Source organism: Toxorhynchites rutilus, chromosome 2, assembly GCF_029784135.1.
Source record: "Toxorhynchites rutilus septentrionalis strain SRP chromosome 2, ASM2978413v1, whole genome shotgun sequence".
Lineage (NCBI taxonomy): Eukaryota > Metazoa > Arthropoda > Insecta > Diptera > Culicidae > Toxorhynchites > Toxorhynchites rutilus.
Window position 1 is genome coordinate 246,363,166 of NC_073745.1, and position 21,524 is coordinate 246,384,689.

A 21,524-nucleotide genomic window follows, 5' to 3' on the forward strand; every position below is an offset into this window, starting at 1 on the left:
TGTAGCGGTGTATCGAATGTCGTCGAGTGTCGAATCAACGAATGACAAAAATCCTTTGACTCGTGCCACTCGCGTTGGAAGGTAATCCACAACGAACGGATTACCTTCCAACGCGAATATTCGACACTCGACAATGGAGGTTCGTAGCTCGTCAGTCGACTACACGATGCGTCGAATCATCGAGCGTCCAGCGTTCGAGGGTGTTCGTAGCATCGTGTAGCGCTGGCTTAAGCTGCAAACACATTCCCAGCTGTATTTGACAATGTGTCAGAGCCTCGTCTATCGGATTCTAAAGCAAACTCAAATTGGAACGTTTTTGCAGTTGAGTTATTTATTAAAGAGAAAGTTGTTGAAGAGAAATCGATCAAATCACTTACACCCTTTTCATTCTGAGTCCCTTATTTATAGTCAAAATTTAATAAGATCTGTTCTATATTTACAAGATATTTTTAAATATACGCCCACACTGAATACGCTGTATTCAACAATAGAAAGACAGTGTTGCCTGAGAGTGCTGCCCGGTCAGACATCCATATTTTTTCATATGGCTGGACTTCCTCCCGGAGATGTATATTTTGAAAGAAACGCGCATGAACTGGCATCGATCAATTTATTCCAATCTGTAATAGAGGATCATGTATTCCGTCAGGATAAAGACACAAAAAATGTTGGAATTTTTGTAGTATGAAAAATCACGACTTATGTGCAGGGTTCGATTCAGCTTCTACTCTTGACCACAAAACGGCTTCGTATTTATTTTCCGAAAGCTACCAAGGTTTTCCGAAAATTGAAACGAACAACAAATTCTTCCATGAGTGGCCGCGGGCCGTATCTGTTGAGATCTGTTTCTTTCAATGATGTTTTTCTTTATTGATATCTGGTAATTTTTGTAATACGCCTTTAGTGGGTTGCAAGTTTGCAACATTTGCACAACCCGTTTGGATTTGACTCGTTCAGAAGAATGAACGCAATATTGTGCTAATTTCAAATACGACCGGATTCCGGAATAAAGGTTTATTTTATCGAAAAACATTTGAAAGAACGCATCTCAATCTACGATTCGTTTCATAAACGCAACGAAAATGCATGACTTGACTTAGATGGCACTCAGTGGAACTTTAGTCTTCTCAACGTAGGTATAACTTGCGTCATTTTTATTAGTAGATAGTACTTAGTTGAAATTTCTATACACGCCTTGAATGTTTTCAGGAGTATAAAGCCCTAGAATACGCGTGACCTCAGTACAAGTTGAACTCGAACCCCCAGCAAGATAAAGTGTGACGCTAACCACTCGGCCACGGGACATATTTGTAGAAAATTGTGAAGAGCAAATCATTCACAATAATGTTGAGTTGAAAAAGATATTGGACAAGTTAATAAAACCCCGAAGCAGGTTCTCTGGATCTGGTAGGACTGGAAGGAAATCTGCATTATGAGCTTGTTTAACTTCAAGCGCAAGATAGCAGCATTAAACATAAATCGGATATGACATCAAAACGAATGATAGTGTTTTCAGATCCAAAGTATGCTCATGAGCATACTTGATAATAACGAAGTAAATACTTGATGAATGCTGTTTTATTCATACGAAATCAGCTAAACATCCATTTTCGAAAAGTAAATACTTTATTGTTTCTTTTATTCATACCAAACGTAGTAAAAACTTAATCTCACTGCTCGACTGCTCGAATGAAGTAAAGTAAAGGTGAATTTTGTTTTTATTCATACGGCCTATTGTATCTTCAGATTATCAACTGTTAATATTTCTGTAAGACGAGAAAATATTTCGCAATCCGCGATCATTGATGTACATGAATGGGTTCAGAGACATACTACGTTCATTCTAGAATTAAAAAAATTGAATGGAAATTTTGACTTGGTGTTATTTGATTACTTGGTTGATTACACGTAATCCTGACCCCGACTTAACTACTATAATATTACCGCTAAAATTGATCACTATAATATAAAATCATTATTAGACATAACCTTCCTTAAACATTTTTCAACACTCGAAAATTAATATAATTTTAAATTACATAGAATAGATATTTGATACGGAGAAGTAAATTTTAATTAATAATTTTTATTTTCAAAGTGTGTTCAATCCACCAATCTATTGTCATTATCCCTTCCCAATAACGAAGCACAAAGTTTAATGCAGTCAATACAAATAACGTTTATTCGGTTGAGTGACAATTCGGGTGTGTTGAACGATCCAAAACTAGCAATACAGGGTAACTTCGATAAGACATACATTTCACTTTAAAAATTGTACGTTGTATCGAAGCATAATAAACAACTCACAAACGTAGTCTATAATACATTATTGTGTAGCTGTTTTAGTAAAGTTAATGAATAAATTCAATTAGAAGATGTAGCCAGCCTTTCTCATGATGTTTCCCTTCGTACTGTTGAATTTTTTAGAATCCGGAATCACAAAACCAGCTGTATTTCGGGATTGATTAAATGTACAAAACATGTTTTAGCATCACAATACAGATAATTTATTGTTCTTTACATAAAAAATCCTTTCCACTTTGGAAATGGTAAAATGTACGTTATATCGAGTGACGTTATATCGAAGGTTGTTATATCGAAGTTCCCCTGTACATTACAACATTTAGACGATTTGAACAGCGCGTTGATATCAAAATCGGTGAATTTAAAGCAAATTGTTACTATTAACAAGGCTATTATTTCTATCAACAAAACATGTAATAGAAATTGAAACAAACTTGAAATTAGATTTAAGCGAAAAATGTAAGATTCTCTTGATTTTCTCCCAAAAACTGGAGAAATGTCCACGTGGACAACAGGGGGAGGGGTATAAGGAATGTCCACGCTTGTCCACGGAGGGGGAGGGGGGTGTCTAAAATCATGCTTTTTCTGTCCATGTGGTATGTGGACAGCCCCTTAGAGCGAAAAGGGATTTCGGATTCATTGGAAAATCAATTGGACAAATAAAAAGCACTCTGCGATGCTGTGTATACAACTGTAGGTGAAATACTACTGTTTTATATTTTACCATCATCAATAGAATCTGATAATGTAATGTTCAGTACATAATCGTCATATTATCTTTTCAAAACATTCTTCCGAAATTTAACTGTTAGATTCTTTTGCTTTACTTTAGAACAAATGTTATCCACTCTAAGATAAAAACAATTCGTAATGAAATAGTAATTTCATATTCACGAAACGGATTAATAATTATGAGTTCAGGAAGCCTTCGCAGACTTCGGTGTTGAAAACATACATTTACTTGTATATTTATCCATCCCGGGCGACATCTTGATAGCATCTACGATAGCTAGTGGAGGAATACCTAGACAATACTCTCGTCCAATCTTGTTCCAATCATAGTGTTCCACATAGTGTATCACTCCGTTCACTATCCCGTTGCTGATTTGGCGCGTAGTTCTACTACTTTTTGTCTGCGAAAACGTAAAGAATTTTGCGTATCAAAGTGTATTCATTTTGCGGCTCAATTTTGCACACATGCCAAACCACGCCGATAAGCATGTTAGCGTTATAGTTTTTATATTAGTAAGTTCCCACTTCAAACATTATTTTAAATTTTCCCCCCATTTGCAACAACATCCTGCTCTACATCATACGGAAAAAAACTATTTGGATTTTATTTTTACCATTATTTTTTATCGTCGTGTGAAAAGTGGAACAGTGAGGGAAGTATGCGGAAAGGGAAACCGATCTTTCGATTCGTGATTTTATTGAATGTTTCAAAATACAAAGTTGTGTTTTCTTGTTTTCTTCACAGCGATACGAACCGTATTCTTTTAAGTTTGATTTTTAGTGACTTTTCCTTAGAAAACAATGAACACGTTCATCTCTCTACGCGAAGGACATCAGTGATGTTTAAATACAACCTGCGGTTGAATATAGTAAATGCTAAGACTCATCAAAACCATGACTGATTACGTTTCTCTAAAGTATTGCAAGTAAATGTTTAACATAAAACAAACTTCACCGTTTGGAAAAACGGCGGACGCATACATTGAACCAAAATATTTCTGCGATTTGTTTTGAACGTTTCTCTCTCTGTCTACGTAACATTTAGCGAGCCCATCCTCCATTCAACATTTTCCACGATAATAAGATATACGAATGTTTTTGTTGTGTTGCTACAGTGGATGATGCCGATGTTGATAGTTTTGCTTTGTTATCAAATCCGCAAATAGTGATTAGTATTTTCAGAGTGTTTTGCTTTATTCTCTCACTTCTCAATGCACTTTTGCGCGCGTACGTAACGAAACGTTTTTAAATGTGTGTAAAATAGCTTCTGCCTCCCGACAGTATTCACTTCTTACCGGGAGGCGCAAACGGGGTACCGATATCCTTGCCGCGCAATTTTATTCCAATCACCCGCTCTATCTTGCCCAGGATTAGGTTGTTCGGAATGCCGCGCCCTGCCTCGTAATCGTTGACAATCTGGGGCTTCTCGCAGATTTTCTGGAAATAAAAACGAATGTGCGTTGCTGTTTATAGTATCCAGTAAATCGAATCAAAATGACAATTCGTTTGAGATTTCAGTATTTAGCTTTGGCTTTGGTCCCAAGGTGAATGTAAGATTATTCGTCTTCAAAAGCTTGATTAACACTCCTATACTCGAGCATTGGTCTGTCAGACCGAGAAATCAATAATTCGTTCATTTCTCAGAAAATATCAGCACTACGACTTTGCGTTTCTCTCTAGCTTCGTTATTCGTCGTTCGTCATCGTTTAGCGTTTCGCATGTGTTGGTACAAAGGGGATGTGTGTCACTTTTTTAACACTTTCGGTCTGACACACCGACGCGAGTATAGTTGTAACATTTTTGGTACCTTTTCTCATATTCTAGAATATTGTTGAATGAAATGTATAAATTAATGTTAGTGGCGTGGAATATTTATTGAATATAATGTATAAGATCATTACCGGACTATTCTTATTTGATTTCAGTCCCTTTTGTAACTGGATTGAACGGATCTATATATCAACTATTCGTCGATATATTCGTCTTTAGACTCATACGTTCGAAAGCAAAATATAAGTGTTTGACTTTCGTATAGTTATTCGCTAAATATAATGGTCATACATATACACACTTGTGAAAGAATTTCTGTTGTGGAAGAATTGTAAACAGTAAACTATAAACTAATCGGTGGTTTATGGTAATTTTTAACAGTTACAGTTTCGGGGATATTTTTTTATAATGAACAATATCAACAAGAAACCAAGGGAAAGAAAAGGAAGTTCCTAGAAATTCTTTTATATCATCTATACTATCTATAAATGCCTATCTATAAAAAGGCATTAATTTTTAGTTTACAAAGAATACAGAGACAAAGGAGATTAGAAATATGCAAACTTTATATTCCAGAACCTTTATCATCTGGTGATTATCTAGAAGGTCGGTATACATTCTTCTCTTCGATAAAAGTCCCGAAAAACACGCAACAACTGCATGAAATGTAAAAAATATGCTTGTCTTGAGCATGCAGTTATGTTATGTTCTGATTCCTACTCCAATGAAACCACAATCGATTAATACGTTTTTATGTTATTTTATTGCTCTTTATACTTCCATGAATTATATTTAGTTGCTTACTTTCAATTAATAACAGTGAAAAGTTCGAATTTCGTTATTTGTGTTGGAGTATCAAACATTACTCTGTTTTGAGGAGGCTGAATTAGATGACTATTAAAACATAATAAAGACGAAGAAAACGTATTTTTTTGGAGATTTTTCATTTAATCATACCCTTTTCTTAAAATAAATGCCAATGAAGCCTGAAAAATACACAATGGCAACATTACAGAGAAGTTCAATTTTCGGTCTGTGACACCGTGCGCGAGTATACGTGTTATGATTTTGCACCCGAGTACAGGAGGGTTATACAGCCGTTGACCTAAACGGTTGAGTTGCATCCATAGCTAGTATGAAAGAAAGCATCTCGTAGAAAGGCGTGGTTTCGAAGACTTCAAGGTACAGCTTGGAGGTTCATGTTTTCTAAAATCACTAGGCATTTTCTGTTAGTGGCAAAAACGTCACATAACAGGTCTGTTGGATAGCTGGTTCGATGCCAATACGCAGGACCCTATCCAGCGTTTCTTCGACCTGAGACTGTTGGGGTTTTCCTTCCTGGGTTTATAATTTTTGGGGTGAGTAGCCACCAAATGAACACAACACCAACTTCAATTTCGCACTACAGTTCGTTTTATTCACATTTCACAGTTCAACTTTATTTACAATTTATTACATTATTTTTCAAAATAACAGATTTTCACAAGGCATTGATAATTCGACCGTTCCAATGGTCGTTTTCCTTCCAACTCTTTTTCTATAAACCTTTTCCTATTTTGTCTTTCTTTGTGTTCTTCTTGCGAACCCTTGTTTTGTTCACCTTCCTCCTATCCTATCTTCCTCCTTCTATTTGGATTATTTGTTCCTTTCTATATTGATGGTCTGCATTTGTTGGATTGAGCCCATGCAGCAAATTATAAACGTGGGGGGTTGACAGACGTAAAATTTGCCCCTTTTCGATCAGTCAAGGTCTTTCATTAAGAACTTGTCAACTTTTTGACGTAGGATTACGTCTTTCGGGAACATATTGTGGTACAAAGTGAAAATCTAAAATCGAGCACATCGTAAAAATTGTCCAATTTCAAACGCTTATTGTCATTTCATCATGGATTATGAAATTTTTGCGTCAATCGATTTCGGTACTCCATAACAATTTTTTATATTGAAGAAAATAATATATGGCATGAAACTACCTATCGAACAATTGAGAAAACTCAACTCCTATCCTAACGGAAATACCCACTTCTGATTGGTCAAAATTGACGCCACATGTGGCGGGCCCCTAACAGAGACATCAAAACCATCAAAAAAATCGGCGGGCCCCTAACAGAGACATCAAAACCTGGGGGAAATCGGCATTGCAAATACATGAAAGCAAGGGGAGCTTTTGTTCCTACCGAAATGTGTTCCCTAACAGAGACATCAAAACCAAGCTGCCAGGGGGAAATCGGTATTGCAAATGCATGAAAGTAGGAAGTGCTTTTGTTCTTACCGAAATGTATTCCCTAACAGAGACAACTAAACCAAGCTGCCTGGGGTAAATCGACATTGCAAATACATGAAAGTAGGGAGTGCTTTTGTTCCCACCGAAATGTTCCCTAGCAGAGACATCAAAACCAAGGTGCCCACGGGAAATCGGCATTGCAAATATATGCAAGTCGGGGGCATATTACGAGTAAGGTAAGTGGTACAATTGATTCTAGCAAATAAAATTTCAATTTGGAACTTTAATGTTGGTTGCTTCGTGATATTTCATATCAATGACCGATCGTGTATTCTGAAAAATTTAGCACAAGTGTAAGTGTAAAAACGTATATGGTAGCAGTTGTGTTAAAAATGACTCCATATATGAAACGATTTATTTCAATTTTCATAAATAAAAACCGAGGTGTTCGAGATAGGGTCGTTTGGTTTAAGATTTTTGTTTTGTTGTGTTCATTTTCAACCTATGAAAGTTTATACGGCGAGAAAAATTGGAAAAGTCAACAAATATTAGAAAAAGTGATTTCAGATATGCTCTACATATAGTATTAGGTGCTGTTAGTCCAATGGGTTGGGTTGAATAAACACTCAGTAAAAGATTTCAAATATGTTTTCTCTATATTAAAGTAACATGTTTTTACTGATGAGAAAAATTGATAATTGTGTTCGGTATTAGTAATTATCTTATCTTACATTGGTGAGTTTTTTTTTCTTTATTTCATCCATACATAACATAGGAGGCATCTCGTCTAGTATCATAGAGGGCGGTTTTCATCATATCTCGTTCCACTTCGGTATCTTTTTTCTGATACGCACCATCCAACGACTGTTTACCATCCTTCTGTCATCATCACTCGGTAAACACTGGTGGAGTGAACAAACAATATCCAACAACCAAAAAACGGCCCTTTTCAGGGCCATCAGATCATTATCAAAAAGTTTAACAATGTAATTCTTCAAACATATCCAAAGTCAACAGATAGCCTAACGGAATCCTACGTCAACTGTGCGGTCGTGTCTCGGACACAACCCTCCTATGACTTTTTTAAATGCTTGTAGTTTAACTCTTACATTCTAAGAATGAAATTCGATTCCGGTCATATAACCCAATTTTCTACTTCTTGGTCACACATTTTGACCGAAATATTTCTCGGAATAACACGTTCACCAAACTTACTTTTCAATAAATCCATTGTAACGTGCGCTGTGTAGCAAGTGTAGTCTTGTTGAAACCTCATATCATTGATGTTATGATCACCCAACTCTTGCCAAAAATACTCTTCCAACATGTTGCGATAAAGCTCTTTATTGACGGTACCATGACGATCGTGCTCATCGGCAAAGAAATACAGCCGAATCATTTCTCAGGCATTAAAACCAACCCAAACCGTATTTTTTGCGGATTCAATGGCGTTTCTTGAACCTAACTTGCCGTAATCTCGCAAAGTGTCGCAAGCGCCAGAGGGGAGAATTTTCAGTACGAGGCTTTTCTTAAAATTGCATGTATAATCAGCACACACTTGCATAACGAAGATCTGTTCTGTACAAAATGTGTACACTTGATGGAAAATTATTGCCGTCGGCTTGATTTTTGAGAAAAATCAGTTCTTTTAGGCTATGTTACCAACGCCAGTTTATTGTGGAAACAGCGAATTTTAATCACTGTTTCCACAACCGATTGGCGTTCATCCATCAAAGTATGCGAGAATCTGTTTCCGAATATTTTCTACAACATGCCACCGTTGAGCGAAGCATGAGGTAGCATCAGGGAGAAGAGTTCTACACATTTTCCGATTCAAAATCAAATTCACATTTTCCAATTCAAAATGCAATTGAAAACATCCGTGTTAAATAAGATAATGTCGTCCGAAATTATCCGATGTAAAGCAAATACAGTTTACGCGAGGATGTTTTGAGTTTTGTTTTAAGTTGCGTTTTGTTGGAGAATTTAGAAGAGTGCAGCTGTTAGCCAAATCCGACATTTACTCTTCGATCAATACTAAGCTTCAATTCACCCAAAAGAGAAATTGAGCCGATAAGGTAAGTGAACATCGTCAAGATGTTTTGTCCCTTGATTCCTGAAGATAAAAGATGCTGTTGGGAAATCCTTGTAATCAACAATTAAATTGATTAGTTTTAACTATTTAGTCACAATCGTTATGTGCAATATGTGAGAACAGCAATACACTTCAATCTACGATTTTTTTTTTCTTTTAACATGAGTTTGATTTTATGAATTTAATTATATAATAAATATTTGAAGAGACTTTTAAACAGAGCTTCATGATTTGTAGTTCCCCAAACAAAATTGCTGTTATAAATGTAGCACTGTACGAGGATCGACTGTTTTTGATTAAAATATTTGGCATGACAAGCTTTTCGGAAAAGTGTTTTTTACAATAAAGAAAGCATGTGACTCTCATTGTGCTAAACGTCGATGTTGTTATGTGAAATTTGCTGTCCCTGCTCGTTCATTATATACCATCAGAACGGACCAAATATCAAATCGCATCACATTCAAATTACGTCACATCATAAGGGAAATGGCGCTTGCACCACATCACTGTGAAAATGGCGCTTACGCCATTCCGTTTTCAAGCTTTTACGGGATCATTTTTGACGTAGGATTACGTCTTTCGGGAACATATTAGGGTACAAATTGAAAAACGAAAATCGATCGCATCGTGAAAAATGTACAATTTCAAACGCTTATTGCTCAGTCATTTCATGACGGATTCATGAGATTCATTTAGGGAGGCAGATTAAATATTCATTTAGGGAGGCAGATTAATCTCCCATCGAACTAGCAGGCCCGAAGGCAGTTTTGAATTGATAAAATTTAAATGTATTTATTTTTTTGACGTAGGATTACGTCTTTCGGGAGGTCATGTTGGGGTATAAATTGAAAATCGAAAATCGAGCACATCGTGAAAATTGTCCAATTTCAAACGCATATTGCTCAGTCATTTCATGATGGATTGATGAAATTTTTGCGTCAATCGATTTCGCCACTCCAAAACAATTTTTTATATTGAAGATAATAATATATGTCATGAAACTAACTATCGAACTATTGAAAAATTTCAACTCCTATCCTAACGGAAATAACCACATCTGATTGGTCGAAATTTACGACACGTGTGGCGGGTCCCTAAGGCGGCTCGCACACCGCAGCAATAAGCAACTAGCAAACTGCAGTACACAATATGCAACAGGAAACATATTTTGTTGTTCTTCGCATACCAGAGCAATAAAAACCCCTGACATTATGCAAACAATCGCCTTAATGTACGAAACTTGTCAAAATATGAGCGATAAGTTGCTATTCAACCGACACGCCGTGTTGCTAGCGACATGTGTTGCTCTGTAAAGGCGACAGCGATATCGTATTGCGTCGGTGTGCGAGATCAACAAAGATTAAATGGAAAAATCCATTGGTGATAATATTGCTTATTGCATGTTGACAGTTGCTAGTTGCTCATTGCTCCGGTGTGCGAGCCGCCTAACAGAGACATCAAAACTAAGCTGCCTGGGGGAAATCGGCTTTGCAAATACGTGATAGTAGGGAGAGCTTTTGCTCCCACCGAAATGTTGCTTCGTGGAATTGCATATCAATGACTGATCGTGTATTGTGAAAAATTTATCACAAGTGTAAGTGTAAAATATATGGTAGCAGTTGTGTTGAAAATTACTTGATATATGAAACGATTTATTTCAATTTTCATAAATAAAAGCGGTGTGGTCCCGCTCGAGAACGGGTCGTTTGGTCACCAAATCATTATCAAAGAGTTTAACGATGTAATTCTTCAAACATATCCAAAATCAACAGATAGCCTAACGGAATCCTACGTCAACTATGCGGTCGTATCTCGGACACAACCCTCTTGTGACTTTTTTTTTCACATTTCTGTAAAATTTCGCAGTCTTTTGAAAGGATTTGGTATTATTTATCGATCTATAACATTGAAAGTAAAATGTCTTTTTTGGCGTTTGCGTCACTTTGCGAGATCACGGTACTAACGCAAATTTTGCTTGTTGTCAAAGCCACTAAGCCAGAAATGAGCCTCAACGCTGCAGATGATTTTCATTTTCATCATTCAAAATCTACGTTTTCTTCAAATCATCATCTGGAGTCAATTTGAACTTGTAAGGATGTAGTTCAAGATTCACTTGTTGGCGATGTGAACATCCAACAGCGAAAATGTAGACTTTGGTCAATATATGCAAAGTTTCAGCTCGATCGGACATGATTTAGGGGTGCCTCAAAGCGCTCAAAGTTTTGATTTTTTGATCCTCGAAAATCTTCCAAGGGAGGAATAAAGGAAGTTTGGAAAATCGATTTTTTTTCGATACCAAATGACTTAAAAATGCATGAAACATCGAGATGTGGTGTCATCTCGAAAAAAACAGGAAGTGGGTTATATCTATGGTATAACCGCAAGGGTGACGTAGGACTATCGTTGATTTAGAGATCATTTGTTTGAAGTTGAATCTAAATCCATTGTGAATGAATGAATAAACAAATATTTGGGGGACTTCGAAAACGAGAGCGTTACGTTGGAGGCACAAGGTTTTATGCATCCAATATTGGATACAAAAAACCTTGTTCTGAAGAATAATCTTCAGAAGCTTTCCTGCTAACTGCAGTTGATTGACAAATCACAGAACCAAATGTATGTGGTCGCAGTATTATTTGGATAGAAAACATTAAAATAAACTCTTTCACTTTAATGTAATTTTCAATTCCAAGGGGAACTGGCAGATTATTTTTCAACAACGATCACTTCTTTCCAGGTTTCTTCTCTATAACCAGCAAACGAAAAGAGTTGCGCGCATGTGTGTGTGTGTGTTTTTTTTTCCAGGGTAAGGTAAGGTATTGTATTATAGAGACTTTAAACTTTTTCAGTTCATTCGTCTCTAGCCTTGAGAAAGGCCCTTGGAAAATTTTACTCTATTCCAGCACTACACCTCCACCCTCTTGCCTTGAGAAAGACACTCGATCCCCCACCGTCCAGCTCGTCCAGTAACGATGTTGTCCAGTCGGTGTCTGCTAATTACACTTGATTGAAAAATTACAAAATCAAATGTATTTGGTCGCTGAGTTATATGGTTAGAAAACATTACAATAAACTCTTTCACATGAATGTATTTTTCAATTCCTAGGGGAACTGGCAGATTATTTTTCAGCAACGATTAGATCTTTCCGGAATTTTCTCGATGCTGAATGGCATCCAAACGAAGAGTTCCGCGCGTGTATGTGTGTGTGGCGGCTGCTCCGTTATCTTCCCGGGGAACCGTTTGTGGCATCACTCTCCTCCTGATGGATTCCCTTCTGGCCTAAGGTGCACAAACAGGCTCTTGGTGACATCGTTCATCCGTGCTTTCATGATAAACGAAGAGCTTCACCACAACAGCGACAACATGCTCCAATCACTGTTCAATTATAACTGAGTGGATTTCCGAGCGGCACTCGCTTATATACCGATTGGTGATTTCAATAGCCTGTTTTGAAAGCAATTTTAAGGCCTATGAAACAAGTTTTTGGATCGAAAAGTAACAAGTATATAACGCGTAGACATTTTATCTTTCGAATGAAGTATTTATCATATCATTTCGTTCAGTTGTTTAGGTGCTATTAACGCTCAAAATCTCGGTCTCCGGCGTAACGCTTTCGTTTTCGAAGCTTTGATATTACACCCCGATATAGAAATGAAAGACGTAGTCCTACGTCAAAAAATTTTTGGCAGAAAATCGACTTTTTGGGACGGTAAAAAAATTATTACAGTAAAACCTGTTTTTGTGCAATTTTTTTTTGACGTAGAACTACGTCTTTCATTAAGGGTGCCAAATCAGAAAACAGGTCACGTTTTTATGAAATAAAGTTAACGTTAATAACTATTTTTGTCGCGAACGAATTTCGGCGATTTACATACTAAACGAATCGGAAATTCCGTAAGATTTGTTTAATATGCTATACATTAGATTCCCCTGGTTTGTAGATGGTTAAAATTCATGAAAACTTTAGACGTTTCCATTTTCCCATACATTTGTTCTGTCCATTTGTGTGCTTTCCCGAACAGAGCTGTCAATAACGAGCAACTTCTCGACGACCAACGGAGGGGAAATCGTAGGATTTAAAGTCTCCGTGAACAGAGAAAAAGGTAGAAGAATAAAGGGGAATACTTGCCTAGAGTATAAACAGTGGATCTCGCTGAGGCAAACTTTCATTCGGCATCGGACTGTTGAGCAATCCAGTTCACTTTGCTTTCGCTGCGCTTCGATCTAAGATTGGACCCCACCAGTGGTAATCCAACTTGGATATCGTCGTTTGGTTTTTCTGTTCGTTTTTTGCGTTATTTGTATCGTGTTTTTCTTTCCGCGCCATAAATTGGACGCTTCGCGTAGTGTGTGATGGGCAAGATGAAGAGGAAGACAGCTTCGAACCCTGCAAAAAACGAACGCATTGCCAGGGGCAATCAAATTTCGAGGCAAGCGTCATCTAATGCTGCACGCGATGTTGGTGCAGTGAAAAGCGCTCGCACTGAACCGAGCCTTCGCGAGTGTGACACCGCATCGAACAACAGCGAAGTAGACGATTTCGGCGCGTCGGTCGAAAATGTAAACGCCGTTACCCAGGCAGCAACTAAAATCAAGTTCTCCCCGCTGGTGGTGAAGGCGGTCGCTCTTGACAAACCCATCAGCGAATTTGAATCGATGGGTGTTACAGCAGAGAACAAACTGTGTGGCATAATTCAGTCTTTTTCCAAGCTGTTAACATTGTTTGTTTTCCGTCATCATAAGGGCTTCGTTGGTGCCTTTGAGAATGCATCAATGCATTAAACTGACGTTATGGCGAAGCAGGCGGTAAGAGCGCCAAAAAATTATTTGGGGAATACCAAGCATCTTGAATGTCTTACTGGAATGTTATAAGTTATTTGGGTTCGCGTGCCAATCGCAAAACTGCCTTCAACTAGGATTGCATTTGTGCTAATATTGATCATAATGAGGCATTGCTACTGTTTTCGAGGTTGTTATTAACAAAAAAGAGTTTATTTCGCTTGTTTAGTCACCAAGAAAGTAAATGTCGTTCTGGAATTTTGTATGTGATTAGGTTTCGCTTGCCAGTAGCAAAACCTCCTCCACTAAGAGTGACAGCTGCGCTTCCCTCGAGCATGAGAAAGTAATGCAACTTTTTTCGAGGCCAGTAATAATAACATAAGCGTTTCTCTTGAGAATAGCGCAAAATGATGAGAAGTGTTTATATTCCTAGTAGTTTCAAGCCACCAATGTATGGCGAATTATATAAAATAACAGTGTAGTTCTACGTCAACAATGCGGTCGTATCTTGGACCCAACCTTCTATAATTTTTTGTGGGGTTTTTTTGTGCGATTTTTTTTTGTGCGGTGTATGAAAAGAAGCATATTTGACGAAATTATCGTCCATTTAGTTTTTGTCGATGGTTTACATGCATTTCAGTGCGAAAAAAGCATATTTGCGTCTCAATTATCCTCTCCGAAATCATTCCCCTCCTCTCATCAAATGCTCTAAGTTTCTCTAGGTTTTTGCATGACATGATTTCTAACAGCAACACGTTTCGATATGCAACTAAAAGCACAAAACAGCCACACGCAACCGAAAAGGCAAAGTCCCATCGCAAAGCAGGGAAACATAAGGAAATTTAAGGGTGAATGGTGTGGATTTGAGTTATTTTCTTGGGGGAAACTTTTTTTTCTGCGGTCCTTATCTACCGCACAAAAAAAGTTTGTTTTCAAAATGTGTACCGAACACGATTTTCTAAAGCTGCTGGTGAAGTTGTGCACGATTTTTTTTTCATGCGGCTTTTTTTTGTGCGGTCTCTATTCCCCGCACAAAAAAAGGTTTGCCTGTATCGAATTTAAAAAAAAACGACCATGTACATTTTGTTTATTGGTCCAAAAAAATTATCTATGCAAAGTTTCAGCTCAATCGCACATGATTTAGGGGTGCCTCAAAGCACTCAAAATTTTGATTTTTATATCCGCGAAAATCTTCCAAGGTGGGTAGATTTAAAGGGTAAAGGGTAAAGGAAATAAAGGTAAAGGAAATTTAGAAAATTGAATTTTTTTTTTCTATGCCAAATGAATTAAAAATGCATAAAACGTCGAAATTTGGTGTTATCACGAAAAAATTTTTGGGCCGAAAATCGACTTATTGGGACTTAGCCTGAGTGGCCAAAAAATCAAAACTTTGAGTGCTTTGAGGTACCCCTAAATCATGTCCGATTGAGCTGAAATTTTGCACAGGTCATTTTTTATGCCAATAAACAAAATGTACATGGTCGGTTTTTTAAATTTGATGATGAAATTTTTCCCATACATCCATTGCCACCCTACAGAGCATCTATAATCGAATAAATATGTCTATAAAAATTATGCTTTTGATTTCTTCCTTACAATCGACAAGAATTTTTCCGGACAATATTTACCATGATTTAAGAATTAAAGGTTATAGGCCAACGTAATCATCGATCACGAAGATAGTGCAGGTGTTTTGTTTCGACCAGGTTCATTGTAGCCGCCAGGCACTACCGAACCTGTAAAAGCGAAAGTCATATTGATGCTTAGACGAGAAAATATTTCGCAATCCGTGATCACGAATGTCAAGGTCCACATGTAGTTGCGACATTCGGGGTTTGAGACAAAATACATTCTATTAAATTAGTTGGCTCGAAGCCAATTTTAAAAAAATACTTGGAGATTTTTACTTGGTGTTAATTGATACGGAAAAGTGAAATTTGATAAATAATTTTTATTTTCGAGGTGTGTTCAATCCACCAATCCATTGTTATAATCTATTTCCAGAAACGAAGCATAAAGCTTAAGTCAACGCGAATAGTAAACCAATGTTATTTATGAATCTGCGGATCAGAAATTGGACTGTCTAACGTATATGCGTTTGAGCGGCAATTCGGGTGTGTTGAACGATCCAAATCTAGCAATACATCCAATTTTTGGATTTGGATTTTCCATAATTGTGTAACCATCGTTTGTTTATAAAAGAATATTTGTATGCTCAGCTCAGCTCACGAAAGTGGCTCAAGAAAAGCGTAATAGGATAATGCCCACGTGCTTGTCGAAGATTATTCTATGTATTATACCGAGACGTTGACAACTTCTGGGAAGCCTTGAATGAACGTTTTGAAGAGTCTTGGTAGTTTTGAAGAGTCTTGGTGACACGCAAAGCCCATGAGGTAGTGGATTGAAAAATTACATGCAATCAAAAAAAAAACTAGTGAATGTGACTAAATTGGAGGTAAATATTACTACTTTGTCTGAACGTCTGTTATCGGACTATTCACTCGAGTATTCTTTGTAAATTTTAAGAATTTTCACCACAATTTCAAAGAGACCATCGATTTCATTTAATTTTGCATAATTTCCTTAGGCAATTAACACGGTTTAAAGCAAGTATGTGCAGAAATTACATAACCTACCAAATAACAAAACCTACATTCATAAAATACGAGAATATGTAAACTATTCAATACATTACAACATTTTTACAATTTGAACAGCGCGATGACGATAAAACGCGCGATAAAACGATGTTTATGTTTTATTATTGTTTATTGAATTGTGTCAAGATTATTTTTTCTTTGATAAATGCCAATAGCTGTTTTCATACAAAGTGCTTGTTTTCATTGTCGGTTTTTTTGAAATCTCAAACAACCAGCCTGGTTTAATAAAACTACTCGAGAGTAGATTCACAAGAGATATTTTGATATGGGTATGGAGATAACGTAAATGGAATTTGGAAGAAAATAATGAGCTTCCCAGAAACTGTTGGAAATAAATTAAAATCAAATCGTAATCATTTATAAGGGTATCATTTTTATCAATGAAAACATGTAATAGAAAGATAAAACAGAAACGAACTTGGAATGAAATTTAAGCGAAAAAAATAGAATTGTGTTGATTTCCTTCTAAAAACAGGAGGAATGTCCACCTGGACAACAGGGGGAGGGGTATATGAAATGTCCACTCTTGTCCACGGAGGGGTAGCGGGGTGTCTAAAATCATGCTTTTTCTGTCCACGTGGTATGTGAGCAGTCCCTAAATTGATCAAAAGTAGTATAATATAAGCATTGTAATAATATGATTGATTTTTTTTATTTTTTATTATGTCAAATTCCTTTTGAAAATACTATTCAATTTGAACGAGGTAAGTGTCACCCATATCTGGATGACGGGGCGGCGAAAATGTTAATATAAAATCGTTATTAAAAAAAATCGTTCAAAATTACTTGTAGAAAATCTGAGAACCACTATCCTATATCGGTTTGGCACGAAATGGTTGATTTTGTAAAAATTACACGACCTTTTTAAGAGTAATTAAATGCCGTAAGACAACATATGGGGAAAATGATTTAAAGGTACTAAAACTATGCAGCTTCAAACTTTAAGTTTGATTTCCTCGAAATCATTTTTATGTTATTTAGTCCGGTCTGACTGAACACCGACCAAATATTTCTAATCCAAGAAAAACTGACACCTCCACAAACAAGTAAAAAAATGAGCAACTCCGATAAAAACAGCTGCGTTGTACGATTGTGAAATACTGGATTCTTTGAATCACCCATGTCACTACAAAATTACACTTGATTGCGACATTAATGTTCTATCCCACATATAGCAATGAGCGATTCATCGATTATTCATCAATGGCAAGTTTGACAAGCCAAAAATACTTACCGTGGCCAGATCCTTTTGACTAAGCCCTTTGGCCTGTCTGCCTTGCATGATCAGCTTGGAGACATCATGCGAGACAGTTTTATGCTTCAATTCCTCATTTTCCCGATCCAGTTTGGCCGTGTTCTTCGCCGCAACATGCTGCTTGTTCGTACCGGCATTGTCTGTAGAGTTCGAAGAATAAATCGCAATGAGATAACACAATCAATGTAAGCGTAAAAACAAGCATTATCGGAATAGCACAAGCTAAAAAAAACCGCAAGCCGTTGCGATAAAGGCTACAGCCAAACATGAAATTTCGGATAATCTAATGCAATATTACTCTCTAAACAAACCTCGTGGCTGAGAAAGAAAAGAAAACCGGTATTCGATTGGTACCAAAAATAAAACTTACATTTTTGGTTGGTCTCCACTGGGATCCCCTGACGACGGGCCAGATTGACGGCCGATTCAGTCTTGAGAGTGGAAGCTTTGGGGGCTTTTTTACGCAACACGGTCACAGTATCCCAATCGCTTTCGGACATCTTGCAAACTTTTTCTGACTCTGATCGAGTTTTTCTAATGGAACAGAGCGGGTATGAAAAGGCTTCCAAATATTTATATCACAATTTTACCAATGTGTACTGCCAAATTAAAATTGTTCAACACAGTATTTATTTTGCGAAAAGTTCCACGTTAAAAAGTATCCTTCGCACAACAGTGGAAAGAGATTCGACTGTTCTAGAAGTCAAAGAAAACTGCCCTCCTATTGCTATCTCTCTTGTGGGGATACACAAATGCGTAAAATGGATTTTCCTGTATGAAGCGAAAACTACTATAGCGATTGCTGTCAATGTTTACAAATAATGCTATCTCTTTCGTTCTCTTGCGAAATACGACGCAGATACTAATGTCAGTTTGACAGGAAAAATGGATTCTGAAGGGTAAATCAAATATAAACAAGCAATTTTTGTATTATTTATTGTGGGAGCGATATGATTCAGAAACAAATTGTTTAATATACAGTTTCCTTGTATTGAAACACAACTTCCAGGCGTTTCTAAGGTATTCCTAATTCCGTCATCATAAAAATATGAAGATTGTCTACACTCAATTGCACATGAAGAATCCAACCAGGAATCCAAGGTCCTAGGATACTCAAGTAGCCAAGTTCCTCAATGATGATGAAATGTGTATTCCAGCGATTCAGTTCTGCTAAAGAAGCAATGGTGAGACATCTATTTTCCTCCAAATACTTTCTTACTGTACAGATGTTAGGTCCGTGATGTTCAAGAACACTGATCGCGACCAAGGTGAATAGAAGTATTACTACTAGGTGAGCCAATCTGACAAAACCCCTCTGCAGCCATCTTGAAAGTCTACTGTGTTATGTTTACAAACAAAACACAATACGTTGCTTATGAACAAGTTGCTATGCGATACGGCCATTTGCATTATAGACTTCTCTTTTGTGGAAGCAAGTATTATCTTGTGGTCTTTATTTTATTTTATCTAGCTTATTCGTCGCGAAAAAGTACACAAGGACGTTCAGAGAAGCAGATTTGGCAGGAATTGGAGAATAATGCCGGTTGAAGTGAGTATATATTGGCGATTTCCGTTTAAGTTTATCATGTTTACATTTGTTTGCTCTCCAGGTATCCTCATATTCTTCCTTTCTAAACCTGGCTCCACAACATTTGGCGCTAGAGATTTTTACAAGATATTGGAAACAATCGCCCGAGAGAGGGTCGAATGAATACATTTACGAAGTAGCGGTTACTTTAACTATTGCTACACAATCAATGATACTCATCCCGTTCTGAGACCGGAGAACATTCAGATGATGACAAAGTGAAATTGGGCGCCTCACACCCACTCGAATCGACGGAAAACGATGTCCGGCGTGCTGGATTACTTGCCACCGGAGGTGTACATTGGGAAGGAAACACTTCGAGATGTGATATTTGTTATAATGCGTTTTCCCCGGAGTTCCTTCCAATCATGAGTGCAGGAAGTGGGTGTCGTAGTTCACAAGTTAATTAGAATGTCGCTCAAATTGATCCTGTATCTTCCTGCGACATGAATAAAATAGTAACAAAACCATTCATCAAAACCGTGTTAGCGTTCTTGTTCTTGAGTCTCATTCGTACAGCAATAGAAAATCGTGATTGTGCCTCACTACATTAAAACGTTGGATATGATTATGGGGAATACGAAGGTTACGATTAGATGGATTAACTCCTTTATAACCTAGAAGAAAAATTTTGTTCCAGCTTCAACAGCCCCTCAACGAATAATTTTATCTTCCTATTGAGTGCGAAAGCTGATGGAGTCGGCCTGAACTTGATTGGGCATTATGCTCCGGGCATCAGTTGTGGATCAAAAACAAATCCTCTGCAACCCGAAATTTGCCGAATAGAAACCCAGATTTTTCTGCCAAATCGGATCGCAACGATTATATCATACATCGAATGCAGCATTGTGAATGCCGATACGTGAGAGATATTCTTGACCAGAATAATTTAAATCTGCTGGAAAATCAAGATGAATCTCTGAAGCGCAGTAGGTTACAATACTAACAAAACCTCGACTGAAGAAAAATAAACGATCCTTGAAAATGCAGGAACTAATGTGCTAGAAACATCATCAATTTTTTTGATCAATAAATGTTGTGTCATTATGTTATGCCGATATTTTATGCGAGAAAAATGTTTAGGATGTGCTATTTATTCTGAACTAATTTGAATTTGATCTCCATATTTAAACTAATTAAATAAGCAAACATCAGCATTTCGGCACAGATCATTTGATGAGTCTCAATCTGATTAATATTTAGCTGCCATCTGATACCGACGACAACTGAGTATAAATAGTGTAATAAAACGTAAGGAGCCAAGATCTTCCGGATTGAAAAATTAATTGCATGAGAAAACCCCATGAACAGACAGATAAAGCTCTCAAGGTGGCGGAATAATACCGTCACGCATACGATGATGACTTGTGATAGTGTGTGTATCAGTGTATCAGTCATCCCTCTCCCGCCTACAATCCCCTCTCTCGCTCTCCGACACTTACCACTCCCCTCGCCTACTTACTGACGATACGGACTCACCTTAGTAATACTTCTATACATCTTGATCGCAACTGATTTTTTTATTATTTCCTCGCCCTTCAGAAATAAAACCTATATCACTCGTACGGGCAACTTTTGGAGTGACTTAAAGTTGTCATCGCGTTGAAAATTGTACAATAATTATTTGCGCCACGGGAGTGGAAATTCATTGCTGTACCATCGAATAAATTATAATATTTGCAATAATATATTATAGGTTTCTGTTTACATTCGACTGACCCTCGTATAATTTGACGTTTGCATCTCCTCGTGTAGGGCTGTGCTGCAGGAAAAAAAAATAACAAAAAAGGGATTTCATCAAAACACATACATTTGTTCGGCTGCATGTACCTCAGCCCGAATTTGCATGGAATTATTTTACTATTATTTTTTCAATCAATTATCAGAACGAAGCGCAATTTATATTCTGCAATCTGATTGATATGATTTGAGTTAGATTTGATCGGAACTCAAACGCACTCCGCAATTTTAGTTCACAAATATGATTTTTCTGTTTGTGCGAAGCGAAGATGATAATGGATCTTCTCTAAAAACGAAAGTTACGAATGAAAATCAATTTTCCATATTAAATATGTATTGTATGTAATAGAATGATGGTTTTTTAAGTGGTGAAAAT

At 37.1% G+C, this 21,524-nt stretch overlaps 1 protein-coding gene and 1 long non-coding RNA gene across 5 annotated transcripts; one reads left to right on the forward strand and one right to left on the reverse strand.

Annotated features, from left to right (window-relative positions):
- Positions 1-2,981: 2,981 nt before the first annotated feature.
- Positions 2,982-18,570, reverse strand: LOC129768718 (endothelial differentiation-related factor 1 homolog). Of its 4 annotated transcripts, XM_055770539.1 has the most exons (5): positions 18,411-18,569; positions 18,191-18,354; positions 17,800-17,960; positions 4,332-4,473; positions 2,982-3,437 (listed from the first exon to the last, which is right to left on the reverse strand). In XM_055770539.1, exons 2-5 carry the CDS (start codon positions 18,318-18,320, stop codon positions 3,427-3,429), a joined length of 444 nt encoding a protein of 147 aa, XP_055626514.1. In that variant the 5' UTR covers positions 18,321-18,354; positions 18,411-18,569; the 3' UTR covers positions 2,982-3,426. The 4 variants fall into 4 exon arrangements, with proteins under 4 accessions (XP_055626514.1, XP_055626511.1, XP_055626513.1 ...); XM_055770536.1 differs by lacking the exon at positions 4,332-4,473 and having other exon boundaries at positions 18,411-18,570; XM_055770538.1 differs by having other exon boundaries at positions 2,982-4,473.
- Positions 18,571-18,707: 137 nt separating this feature from the next.
- LOC129768719 (uncharacterized) lies at positions 18,708-20,663 on the forward strand. Its single transcript, XR_008741716.1, has 3 exons — positions 18,708-19,004; positions 19,292-19,369; positions 19,431-20,663. It is a non-coding gene; the product is annotated as an uncharacterized LOC129768719 (long non-coding RNA).
- The last annotated feature ends 861 nt before the right edge of the window (positions 20,664-21,524 follow it).